The following is a 13,256-nucleotide window of genomic DNA, read 5'->3' on the forward strand; positions in this document are numbered from 1 at the left end:
TTGTTAGCGACTGTAAAAAACTGTAACTGACTCTCAGAACTTCACATACAGTAAGCGCCAAAATCTCCACCCCAACACTTCCCTTCAACTTGGGTGTGAGTGGAGCCGCCTGGTGGTCCGTCACAATGGTAAGGAATTGTTAAATACGCACATAACTCATTGAAACATATTGGTATAATTGTAGTGCAGTGGCAAAACGTCAGTATTTTAACACGATGATGTATTTCTGTATGATGCAAAGGACCTGTATGTGCAGCGTGGAGCGGCCATTTCTCCATGCAAAGATCGTCTGTGTGCTCCAGTATTCCGATTTCTGTGGAATGTGTTTATAAAAACGTAACACTTCCACAGTTTTAAAGGAGCCTTGTGTGATTTAGCTCTTTGTATTTTGTTCTGCACAGACAGAGGCCACTGCCGTATTTTTGTGTTTCATTTCATTTCCTTTATTCCTCGTCTTGTATTGGCGCATCTTTTTTTCTGTTACTTCGCCACGTTACCTCTCGTGCTGTCGGTGTTCAGTACGAGTCCATATGGCCGCTGTTTGACTAAAGTAAAGGTCAAAGGACATTTTTTTTGTTTATTCAGTCGTCATTGACAATAAAACTGCACATTAAGAACCCCAGTACTTGTGTCCTGTGTGGCTAACCATTTCCCAGGCTACAGTATAAAAGGTTTCTAATGACACAAGTACTACAAATAGTTAAAAACAGGATGGCTCACCTTTACAGACCATCAAAGCTGTGCTCTTCTAGTGTAGCACAAACTATCAGCGAGCGGTGCCTTTGCTTTTAGATTCTGTTCTCCAAGTTATGAGTTACAAAGAAACGGAATTGTTCCTCTGGCTGCATATTTGTTCTGACACCAGCCGCTGAACATCCTTAACCCGAGTGCACCTTGTGTCCGTTAGAGGGCGACACCGAGGCGCAGAGGGGCCGGCCCAGAGCCAGTCCCAGGCAGGCTGTAGTGCCACTGAGCCGGGTACAGCAGACAGACACAGAGAAGGGCTGGTGCAAGGAGGAAGGCTCCTCATGACGCCGGGTTTTACCGGGAACTGAAAAAAACATCTACCTGTTTTGAAGGAGGAAATTTACGAGAACAGAATGCTTCGTGTTTGGATGCTGATGGCGGCCGTGCAGGTAAATATCTCTGTTTTTAACCGCGGAGAGCTGCGGTGGGATTTTCGCCGCAGCAGAGCAGAGTGATGCTGGTTAGAGGAGACAGAGAGGAGCGCTCTGCGCAGATGGGAGGACAATACAGTTGGACTAGAAAACACTTCCCATCCGCGTCGTTTGTACTCGTGTGATCGGTGCTATTCTCACCAAAGAGCCGCTTAGATTCACTCAGCCTGCTGGGAGGAAAACGCTGCTGGTCCCGGGCAGGAGCTGCGTAACGGTCCGTGTGTCGGTGAAAGCTGCGGGTTTCAGCTCGGATGCTGCTGGTGTGAAGACTCCCGAGTCAGGAGCCTCTTTATCATCCGTCCCTGCATCCTCGGTGACAGGCGGCTGTCCGTCGCCCTGTTCCGGCTGCTCATTGTGACACCCGCGTTTGCCTTCTGCCCGAATACCACGCGTTACTTTTAGCTGTAATCCAGTTTAGTCTGACCGGATCTGTGTCACATAGCGTCGATCTCCATTAAAAAAAAGATGGCAGTTTGATTTGTCCCCTCACGCCCAGACATAACGCTGGAGCCAGAGTCTGAGCCGCGGCTCGGGTCACGGTGCAGGCTGCATCCACGCCTGTGCTCTCGCCCTGTGCTGTGTTCCGCTCCAGAGGCGCAGTCATGCTAACCTTTAATGCTGTTTCTGTGGTGTCACTCGGCCTGTGGGAGCTGATGTGCGGTGTTACAGCAGGAGTCCGTGTAACATCCACAGTCCTGTGATTCAGCATCGAGCTTAACTTTTTAAAGCACCGCACCGGTGTTGTTTCACACGCTACAGTTTATACCGTGTTTTATTGCTGCTGACATTTTCCATCCATTTCAGCAGCAACACTGAAAATCTGTGGTTTTTATTTAATATACTCAGAAAAATAAAAGTATAAGCGTGGAAGATGTTTTTAACTGTGGCATGCTTTGAAGATGTTATGGATCATTTGTATTAAAGCAGCAAAGCTCTGCCACAGGCGAGGCTCCATGTGGGCTGAAAGAAGCGCACAAATGCACCTTCAGCAAGATTTAATGAAGGCAAAGAAAAGACGAGGCGATCCTTTCTGTGTGGGAAAAAATCAATGAAGAAGACAGTGCTGTGCCAAAGGGTCAAAGGTTGGGTCCTAAAATAAGCCCATCACCAATGCCTCTCTCAAAAAAGCAAGGTCAGCACTCTCCAGGGCTTACCTCCAATCCTCTACAAGCCTTTGATTGGTCTGCCTTTGTTACCTAGTAGTACAATAAATTGTACCTACTAGCCTCGATCGTGGCTCAAGAGTTGGGAGTTCGCCTTGTAATCTGAAGGTTGCCGGTTCGAGCCCCGGCTTGGACAGTCTCGGTCGTTGTGTCCTTGGGCAAGACACTTCACCCGTTGCCTACTGGTGGTGGTCAGAGGGCCCGGTGGCGCCAGTGTCCGGCAGCCTCGCCTCTGTCAGTGCGCCCCAGGGTGGCTGTGGCTACAATGTAGCTGCCATCACCAGTGTGTGAATGTGTGGATGACTGGATATGTAAAGCGCTTTGGGGTCCTTAGGGACTAGTAAAGCGCTGTATAAATACAGGCCATTTACAATTTGTCGCTGTTATCAAGGCTTTGATCATGTAGCTGAAGGTGCTGCTGCTGATAGGGTTAATGATTCAGTGATGTCACTGTAGAGGGTTAACGGGCTTGTAGATAATGCAGTTATTTGTAGATAAAACAGTTAACAGCATTAGGCAGAACATCATCTCAGTTTGTGGAGATAATGAGCCCCCTGTTCCCCGCAGCCTTTAGTTACACCAGGAGGAAGAAATGTTTGCGAGTTGATTAGGGTTTGATTTTATCTGTGGTGTCACAAATGCTATCCATCCTTGTGACAATGCCCCTCTGTGTGCTGACCTTTCCTCCTGAGGGGGGCTCTGCTAAATTATTGTCATTTGCGAATCCTGTGCTTTGTGATTAAAATGACGCAGATTAATTTCGCTGCGGGCAAAGCTTTAAACGCTTGACTCACTGAGAACTTTGAAGTGATGGCGAGCTTCATATTGAAATATGTAAATAGGCTCATAATCAACAAACGAGGGAAGGACCGGACGTGTTAGACTTTCTGCATTCATCGAGGATAACGATGCACCGCATCAACTCATCTTTAATCAGAGGTGTATCTTTTGCACCAGCTGTGTTTACATGAACGGGACGCTGACTCACTGAGGCCGAGTGATGCTTTTGGGTGGAAAGTGCATCCCCACGTTAGGCTTGAAGATTTGTAGAGGAAAAAAGTCAAATATGCAGCATCTGTTTGTTGTATGGAAATGGCCTATAAAAGAGCTGCAATGGAGGCAGGCCTCCTCTTTACTGGGAAAACAAGATGCCCACAGAGGTAACCTGCAGAACACTTTGTTACATTACTGCTTCCCAACAGTTACCTTTGATATATTTTAGCTGCTGAAATAGTGAGTGAGTAATGTCAGGTGTTAAGAAGATGCGGCTTTTCAGCAGTGGATGATTAGTCCTCTTTCCCAGAAATCAGTGGGTGCAGCGTTTGGTTGGAGTAGCTGGGTTTCCACAGCACGCTGTTCAGTCAGTCAGCTGACAATAAATCGGAGCCTCTTATCAAAAACAAGAAGGCTGATAATAAACTCCAGCCACGAGCTGAACGGTTAATGAAGATAAGCCACGTCTGTTTTTTTATTTCACCTTTATTTACACAGTAAATCTCATTGAGACACCAGGTATCATTGTTTAAGAGCAACCTGCCGAGTGTGTGTGTGTGTGTGTGTGGGTTAGGGCAAACAGACTATAAGGAATCAGAGGAGACCAACAGCAGATATGTGGAATATAAGATAAGATAAGATAACCTTTATTAGTCCCACATGTGGGAAATTTGTTTTGTCACAGCAGGAAGTGGACAGTGCAAAAGTTATGACGCAAAAATTAGAATACAATAAGAATAAATACAGTACACAGCTGTACAGAATAGAATAAAATAATATACTATATACAGTAGAATAAAATAGAATAAAAATATACAATAAGATAAAAATAGAATACGAATGCTATATACAACTGAGTAAAAATACAACGATGCCAGAAAAGATTATTGCACTTAGTTTATTGCATATGTGGATGTGTGTGTTTGTATCAGTTAAAGTCTTTATTATGGAGTCTGACAGCAGTGGGGAGGAAAGACCTGCGAAATCTCTCCGTCCCACACCGTGGGTGCCGCAGTCTCCCACTGAAGGAGCTGCTCAGTGCTGTCACAGTCTGCTGCATGGGGTGGGAGATGTTGTCCATCAGGGATGACAGCTTAGCCGCCGTTCTCCTGTCACTCACCACCTCCACTGGGTCCAGAGGGCATCCAAGAACAGAGCTGGCCCTTCGGATCACCCTGTTCAGTCTCTTCCTGTCCCCAGCAGAGATGCTGCCGCCCCAGCAGACCACACCATAAAAGATAGCAGAAGCCACACACAGAGTCATAGAAGGTCTTCAGGAGTGGGCCCTCCACTCCAAACGACCTGAGTCTCCGCAGCAGGTACAGCCTGCTCTGCCCTTTCCTGTAGAGGGCGTCTGAGTTATGAGTCCAGTCCAGTCTGTTGTTCAGATGAACACCAAGGTACCTGTAGCTGTCCACAGCCTCAATGTCCATACCTTGGATGTTCAGTGGTTGCAGTGGAGAATGCTTGTGCCTGCGGAAGTCTACCACCAGCTCCTTGGTTTTACTGGCATTGATCTGGAGGTAGTATAATAATATCCACAGCTTTACAGTTTTGATCACATGTATTTGTCAGATTTGAAGGTGCCAAGTCTGGAGTTCCTTAAGTGGCCACTTGGAGCAGACTGCAGTGTGCGTCCCTGCAGCGTGAGTCCTGCAGCGTGAGTCCCTGCAGCGTGAGTCCTTGCAGCGTGAGTCCCTGCAGCGTGAGTCCTTGCAGCGTGAGTCCCTTGCAGCGTGAGTCCCTGCAGCGTGCGTCCCTGCAGCGTGAGTCCTGCAGCGTGAGTCCTGCAGCGTGAGTCCTGCAGCGTGAGTCCCTGCAGCGTGAGTCCCTGCAGCGTGAGTCCCTGCAGCGTGGTCCCTGCAGCGTGAGTCCTGCAGCGTGAGTCCCTGCAGCGTGAGTCCCTGCAGCGTGCGTCCCTGCAGCGTGACGTCCCTGCAGCGTGCAGTCCCTGCAGCGTGAGTCCTGCAGCGTGAGTCCTGCAGCGTGAGTCCCTGCAGCGTGAGTCCCTGCAGCGTGAGTCCCTGCAGCGTGCGTCCCTGCAGCGTGCGTCCCTGCAGCGTGAGTCCGCGCTGAGCCCTGCAGCGTGAGTCCCTGCAGCGTGAGTCCCTGCAGCGTGCGTCCCTGCAGCGTGAGTCCCTGCAGCGTGAGTCCCTGCAGCGTGAGTCCCTGCAGCGTGAGTCCCTGCAGCGTGAGTCCCTGCAGCGTGAGTCCCTGCAGCGTGGTCCCTGCAGCGTGAGTCCCTGCAGCGTGAGTCCCTGCAGCGTGAGTCCCTGCAGCGTGGTCCCTGCAGCGTGAGTCCTTGCAGCGTGAGTCCCTGCAGCGTGAGTCCCTGCAGCGTGAGTCCCTGCAGCGTGAGTCCCTGCAGCGTGAGTCCTTGCAGCGTGAGTCCCTGCAGCGTGAGTCCTGCAGCGTGAGTCCCTGCAGCGTGAGTCCCTGCAGCGTGAGTCCCTGCAGCGTGGTCCTGCAGCGTGAGTCCCTGCAGCGTGAGTCCCTGCAGCGTGAGTCCTCTGCAGCGTGCGTCCCTGCAGCGTGAGTCCCTGCAGCGTGAGTCCCTGCAGCGTGAGTCCCTGCAGCGTGAGTCCCTGCAGCGTGAGTCCTTGCAGCGTGAGTCCTTGCAGCGTGAGTCCCTGCAGCGTGAGTCCCTGCAGCGTGAGTCCCTGCAGCGTGAGTCCCTGCAGCGTGAGTCCCTGCAGCGTGAGTCCCTGCAGCGTGAGTCCTGCAGCGTGAGTCCCTGCAGCGTGAGTCCTTGCAGCGTGAGTCCCTGCAGCGTGAGTCCTTGCAGCATGAGTCCCTGCAGACTCCCATGTTAAACAGTTTAACGCTGCTAAAATGATGCACAGCTGGCTCAAAAGAACTTTCGGTTTTAAAAATGAATTTTATTTTGTATAATAAATATACAGTAGTTGGAATATTTCTCTTATACGTGGAAAGACTTAGAGTTGTGGGCGTGGCTTCTTTGACTGAACAGTGTGCTGGCATAAGGTTTCCTTCAGTCTGGTCGTCTCTGCTTTTGTGCTTTGTTAGTGCTCGCTGGCAGGTTTTAATGATTCTTTGTAAAATAATGTTGCTCGCGTGTGGCACAGCCAGCCCAGAGGTTTGTGCTGCACTCTGATGATATTATTGTGTTAGCCTGTTGCTCGGCGATGGTTAGCGGGCATCTGTGCCTGAACATTGGACCCGTGCAGTTTATGGTGCATGCAGCTTGCTAATGAAGCTAGCATAGCCCGATACATCAGCACTGCACCCGGTCAGCTAAACATGGTCACTGCTGGCGTCGAAAAAGCAACATGGCAGCAGCCAAAACATTTAGGCTTCAACATGCAGAGTTGGGCTGCGGCCGTCTGTTATATACAACCGATGGTCTCGTCTGAAAATATGTTTCTGTGGCACAAACAGCTTTCAGTGCCGATTAAACCAGAGACTGCAGAGTGGACTGTGGACAGACAAGTTTAGCAACAAAGCGAATGCAGATAACTGTGGAAAATGCTGAGCATCGGCCCAGATTATCAGTCAGGTTGTTAATTGCTTGAACACTCGTCTCATTGATGGACCGCTCTGTTCTTAAATGATCTTCAGTGTCAGCGCCAATTAGTAAAGACCATTCAGCTCGACCTGATTCCTTTTCTCTCCTTTTGATCATAATATTCCTGTCAGTGATAATATAATCTGTACCAGGTGAGATTACCTGCCATCATCAGCAGAGGTGATGAGTTGCATTAAGTGATCGCATCCTTGACTCTGATAAAGAGGGCAGGAGGGTTTCAGAGGTTTACAGCGTGTCTGTTTGCTGAGCTGCTTCAGTTTTTCATCCCCTTGATGACTGTTCCCAGAATGACAGCATCATCCACCGGCATTAGAACATAAAGTCATTTCAGAAAGCTACCCTCTCCTCGTGCTGACTGTTCGTATGCCTTGTCACATACCTGCTGTGGCTGTAATTACTGCACGCTGCATCCCAAACAATGAGTTGTGACATGAAGGGCTTAATCAGTAAAGTCTGCGAAAGCAATGTGACACAACAGATCTGTCAGATGTTAAAGGAGGATTCTCACTGAGCGTGCATTCACCATTAATCTGAGTGCCTCCTCTGTGTACGCATTGATAGCTTTATGTATTTAATAGCCGTCAGTTTAAGATTCCAACAATGACACGAAGCTGTTTTCACAATGTTTCATTTAAAAATGAAAACGGTTACAAAACTGGAAAAGTTTTAGATTTTTTGATGAATTGTTGCTGATTACTTTTCTGCTGTTAGACTGATTGGTTGATTCAAGGTCAAGTTGATTTTTTTTACCCACAAGAGGCAATTTTGTTGCACTGCAGGCAGTAAATAAAATAATCATCAACAATCGACACACTAAAAATATGGGATTACATCAGGTTTCTGAAAAGGCCAAAAGCAGGAGGGACAAATCAGGTCTTAAATCTGTTGGTCCTGCATCTTGGAGGATTACATCTGTGACCAGATGGATTCAGCAGACTGAAAGCGGACTGACCAGGATCAGCAGGGTCTGATTGGGCCTTCTTTGTGGCTTCAGTGCTGCTGCACATTCAACCAACTGCCTCTTTGAAGGGAAGCGAGTCAAGGCAAGAAAGAAATGAATGCTGGTCTTTGCATCAGAGTTTCTTTCTTACATTAACAGCAACATCAATTTAAAGTCATATTTTAGAACTAAAACTGTGCAGCTGTGCATCCAAATCACTCAGCAGCATACAGTAAGTTAACCCCCCCCTTCCTTCTGGTAATCCATTCAGAGCCAGGCAGAGGCTTCATCTCCTGCTATGTTTGGGCTCCTGCTTGTGTTTGGTTTATGACCAAAATAATCCCAAAAAGGGAAACGTAGTATTTTTGCATCAGATTCCTCCCTGATTGCATTCTCTTAAAATGTCCTGTGGGGACGTCTGAACATGTTGCACTCTGTCCATTTACAGTCCAACTGCCGCTGTAAATAAGAGACATTCCCATGGTGTAGACACATTTATGTAGACCGTGGTCACCCAGCACTGGATCCTGGTTTGTTTTACAGCGTTTGAAGAGACACACAATGACAAAATGATCTGTGCGCTTCATGACGTGTCCATAAAGGCTCCATCACTCAATTGTATATAAAACAAAAGTGGTGAAAGGACTCATCTCTGGGGAACTCTGGGGAAGAAGAAGGAGCATCAGACAAACTGTATTGACTTTTACCTTTTGTGCCAAGTAAAAAATCAACTCCCCGACATATCGATACACCCCAGTGGTGTGGACGCTTAGACGCCAGCTTGGACAGTTCAAAGCATTCGTACACAGTTCTCCTCCTGTGGAAGCAAATTTTGTTTGAACTGCACAGAAAGACCCATTTGTAGTCCTTTCAGGTGAGCCATGCATGACATCAACCACCCCCACAACAGCAAAGAAACAAAGAGGACTTCCAGACATAGGAGCGATCACCCAGCAGGAAATGGATCACCGGGAATTAGAAGGAAAAAAGGAGATCAGCCCCTCTGTCCTGGAGTGGCCTCTGTCCAGTTTTTCTCCGCTGCACGTTTTGCCTGATCTGTTAATGTGACCACTGAATCGCACTCTGCAGAGACACAGCATCAGAAGCACATGTGTACTTCCTCCTTACTTATGTTAATAAGGGAACAGATAAAAGGCAGCCCCCCCCAGCTCTTCCAAACGTGGCAGGATGGGCAGCGAGGACGCGAGAGTTTAAATTTTTGGGTTAAGTGGAAGCGAATCACAGCACCCTGTTGGCTTTATTCCTTTAATCACAGAAGAACCCACACAACAGATGCTTTTCTCTGTGCAGGACTGGGAGTGTGTGTGTCTGTGTGCGTCAGTGTGTATGTGGGACACGGGGTGGGGGGGTCACATTGGGCCAACGCTCAAACAACAGGAGAGACAAAAGTCTAGACGCTAATTATCATCAAAATTAATTGACCCAGTTGTCTGTTGCGCTTCATAGTGATTAATAAAGCTCTGTTGGCTCGGGCCGGTGATGCACTGGGTTTATTTCCCTCTGACGCACGGCTCTTCTTCTGCGCCTCCACATCGCAAGACAAGGAAAACAAACCCCAATAAGGAAATGTGGGAAATGAGATAATTGGTCTGTGCTAATTACATTTTCTATCCTTAAATTCATGCTTAACAAGTCTTCTGAAACAAATTGGTGTCTGTCATTTTCATGAACGACCACAGATTTATGGAAAAGAGAAGTCATTTTAAAACGGCTGTGATTTTCTCCTGGGTCGGTTTGAATCATGCTCTGGAGAAAAACATCCTTTTGCCAGGTCGAAGGGGTAAAAAGATGCAATCTAAAATGCAAACAGCTCTTTTTATTCTCTTTTCCCTCCTCGTCTTTAGGCGGTGGTTGTGGGTGGAGAGGCCGAGCAGTCGTTGTCAAGCAAGCAGGGGTCGTTGCCATGCACGAGGGGGTTTACACAGGAGGAATACATCATCGAGATGGAGCCAGAGCTGGCGAAGGGACAGGCTGTCTGCAACGGTCAGTGCTCGCACACACACACACACACACACACACACACACACACACACACACACACACACACACACACACACTCGGGACAACTCCAGTAATAATCCCCTGATGTTGGGTGGGGGTTGCTTAAGAGTCCTGCTGATATTTGAACCATAATGGAGCTTGGAGAGGACTGACCTTTGCAAAGACTGAGTGTGGATTAGACTGATATACTGAGCCGATATGGGCCTCCTGTTGAGGGGGATGTGTGTGCCCCAGTCTGCCTTAATCTGATTTCAGCATTGTGATGAAACTCGACTGTGACTCGAGCATTTAATGGATTCTTGTTGATGTTTTTAGTGTAAAACCATCACTGAATGTTTCAGTCTTCTTCTTCTGGTTTTGGAAAACTTGGAGGAGGTGGTGGTCTCACCCCACAGCTCTGATCTCACCCCGAACCCACAGTTCCACAGCTTTAAGCCACAGGAAAAGATTAAGCTAATTGTTGGTTAAATGTTGTCGTCGCTACTTTAGATTTGGTGCTCTCCTGTTGGAAATCCCACCGGCCTCGTGCCACGCTCTAAACATAAGAAAGTGGACGATTTTTGTTCTTTGGTCGACTTGAGCTCATGAGCTGAAACTTCAGCCAGTTGAGCACATAGTGGGGAAATATTTCATCTGTTGTCTTTAACCTGCTATCAACCAACTGCTGAAAGCTAAAGCAGTGGTCAGCGGAGAGGTTTGAAACAAGCACAAGTTAAGAAAATACTGTGATGTTACTTTGTTACTTTCTGGCTTCCAGGCAGGTTTTCTGTCCATTTTCTGTAACATGTTTTTCACTTTCACGTTGTACCTGCAGTCCTTCCAAACCATGCTGTATAAGTCAACCTGTAGTTTCTGCACAAAGAGAGGTTGCATGGCCCGGTGTTGTTTACCTGATCAAGCAGAATAAGTGAGCATGCTGCTCATCTGTGCTGTGTGGCAGAGCGGTTGGAGCGATCTGTATTGACCGAGCCCCGGGGTATCAGCAGCAGGTTGGTCAATAAGCACAGGATAGCAGCAGGGTTGTGAGACGGTGCTGTGCATGGCCTCCGTGAGTGATATGGAGCTGCTTTGCATATATCTGTATTTTCTTTCAAACAGAGCATTAGTAACTCTGTAACCTCTTTGTTTATTTTATGTATGTTAACCTCGCTGCGCTAACAGAAGACAAACATGCTGCAGCTGCTTGGATACGGCTTCAGTCATGTTCTGCTGGGTTCGAGGTCGATCAATGTTCAAACTGGAGCTTGATCTCTGCTCGCATGTTTGTCTCTGTTTGAGAAAAGCTCGTTTTAGAAACTGGGAGAAATGCTCCACACAAATGTCCAGTCGGCCAGCTGGTCGGCTCGTTCTGTGCATACAGGATGATGCCTGTAATTTAGTATTTTAGTGCAGTGAGAAGTGTAAGAGTTGTGTTTGACTTATGGCACATATAGTTCAGCTCTGATGAGGGTGGTGTGTGAGCTCAGAGAGGAGCTGATCTGTGGGATGTAAAAGTGTCATCTGGCTTTGTGTTGCAGAGATGCTCTTCAGCCCGAGAGAGAAAACTGTGGACAGTGCAGCGCTCGCTGTGAAAGTAGGAAACAGCTCAGAGAGACACTTTCCTCTGCTGGAAATAAATCAGTGTCCGTTGTGTTACAGCGAGTCTGAAACAGAGCAGCCAGGCAGCAGGCAAAAGCCCAACAATAACACAGCTTTGAGGTGGTTGTGCATGTGTATGTGTGAGTGTATATGAGTGGGAATGTGTGCGACTACATGTTTGTGTGCTTCGGTGGACATGTGTGGGCTCTGTGAAGTGTAACGAGGCGAGAGCGAGCTGTTGCAGAAACAAGAAGAGCGCGCATTTCAGTGTGTCCTCCTGTGATGATGTGCAGGGGAGGGGGCGGGCCACAGGGTCAGCAGACAAATCAGGAGGCTGTGTTTTTAGACAGTGTAACAAACACTAATGGCTGCTTTGTATGCAGCCGTGGCTCCAGAGATGAATAAAGATCTGTGCTCCAGCAAAACCTCCAAAAAAGTGTTTCTTTCACATGAAATCTAGAAATAAATTGAGGAAATAAAAGTTTAAATATGCGGCACTGGAATGATGTCAGCGCCCTAATGGCCAAGTAATACTGCTTTTTTCACTTCTCATATTTATAACAGGTCAGCGGCCTTTGCTTTAGTCATGTCAGACTTTCTTTATACTTAGTCCCGCCCACCCTGCCTCTCTACATGCCACTGTGTGATAATAACAATCCTCTGCGCTGGTTTCGCTCAGTGATCTGTAGTCAGCCTGGTTTATCTGCTAAAATTATATTTCTATATGCAGATTGGACATAAGTCTTAGTTTTGGTAGGTGCAACCCAAACAGACTGAACTGCACTGGTGTAGTCTGTCAAAAAGCTTCGTGTGTCTGATGAGCTGATGAGCTGCTTCTGTTGCTGCCATGTTCAAGTCTGATTTCCTGGCAACTGGAAAAAACTGTGTGGTTCTGGCGACGAACAGTTATTATTGAATATAATTACTGAATATAATTATTCTTATTATTAGATCGTTTTGTGTTTGTAATGTTAAATCACTGATTTGAAGAAAGGTTTCATTATTAAATATCAGAGACAAAGCTACCAGCTGACATAACTACTGTCCCAGTTTGTTAGACACGAAGGTGGCAGCCTATCAGAGCACGAGGTCAGTGATCAGCCAAAGACAGCAGCGTTTACATTTGATTGTTTTCAAAAACAGTATTTTACATTTTCTGCCCTTAATTACTGAAAGTCCTGATTACAATATTTGGAGCATTTGGCTGTGGTGCTGATGAAAGGCACCACTGAGCTGTGTGGAGGGCATCTTTGCTGGATAAAAAGTGATGGCTCTGGGTGCTTTTAATTATTTAATTGGAGCAGAGGAAGACTGAATGATTAATGAGGAGATGGAGGCGAGAGACATAATAAAGAGCCAGACAAATGAAGTGTCTGAGGGAAGGTTAGAAAGAGAAAGGGGTGAGAAGTAAAGACTAAAAGCAGAGACACGGAGCAGGGAGTCCGACAGGATCCTGTGCCTTTGGTTTGACTAACAGACTTCCCCCAAAATAAAACCTACAGCTCAGTGAACGACAGCTACAATCACATATTTGCTTCGAATTTTGACTTTGTGATGTTCCTCAAAGGATGGCTTTGACTGAAGCTGGGCAAAGTGTTTTTAATTTCTTTGTAAAAGTTGTAAAATTAAATCGTGCTTCCTAAACCAAGTTTCAGGTAACGAGGTGGAAAGAACAACACATTTAGTTCTTACAGGAAACAGCAGCGCAGATTTCAGTGGAAAAGAAACAAAAAACCCAAAAATAAACAGTTACATGTAAAGTTGGTTCAGCTGCTGCCAGACCAGCGTGTGAGTCAGTGTGTGTGCGTGTGTGTGTGTGTGTGTGTGTGTGTGTG

The 13,256-nt window shown here is 47.2% G+C and overlaps 1 protein-coding gene across 1 annotated transcript in view; it reads left to right on the forward strand.

Moving 5' to 3' along the window:
• The first annotated feature begins 940 nt into the window (after window positions 1-940).
• The window catches only part of LOC102297691 (cadherin-2), a 102,120-nt gene continuing 89,804 nt past the window's right edge, over window positions 941-13,256 (forward strand). Inside the window, exons 1-2 of the mRNA XM_042222074.1 lie at window positions 941-1,136; window positions 9,687-9,825. Of these exons, the coding sequence (XP_042078008.1) occupies window positions 1,101-1,136; window positions 9,687-9,825 (175 nt within the window). The 5' untranslated portion in view covers window positions 941-1,100. The remainder of the gene's footprint in view (window positions 1,137-9,686; window positions 9,826-13,256) is intronic.

Source organism: Haplochromis burtoni, unplaced genomic scaffold (assembly GCF_018398535.1).
Source record: "Haplochromis burtoni strain Fernald_Lab_line unplaced genomic scaffold, NCSU_Asbu1 Contig_5, whole genome shotgun sequence".
Classification (NCBI taxonomy): Eukaryota; Metazoa; Chordata; class Actinopteri; order Cichliformes; family Cichlidae; genus Haplochromis; species Haplochromis burtoni.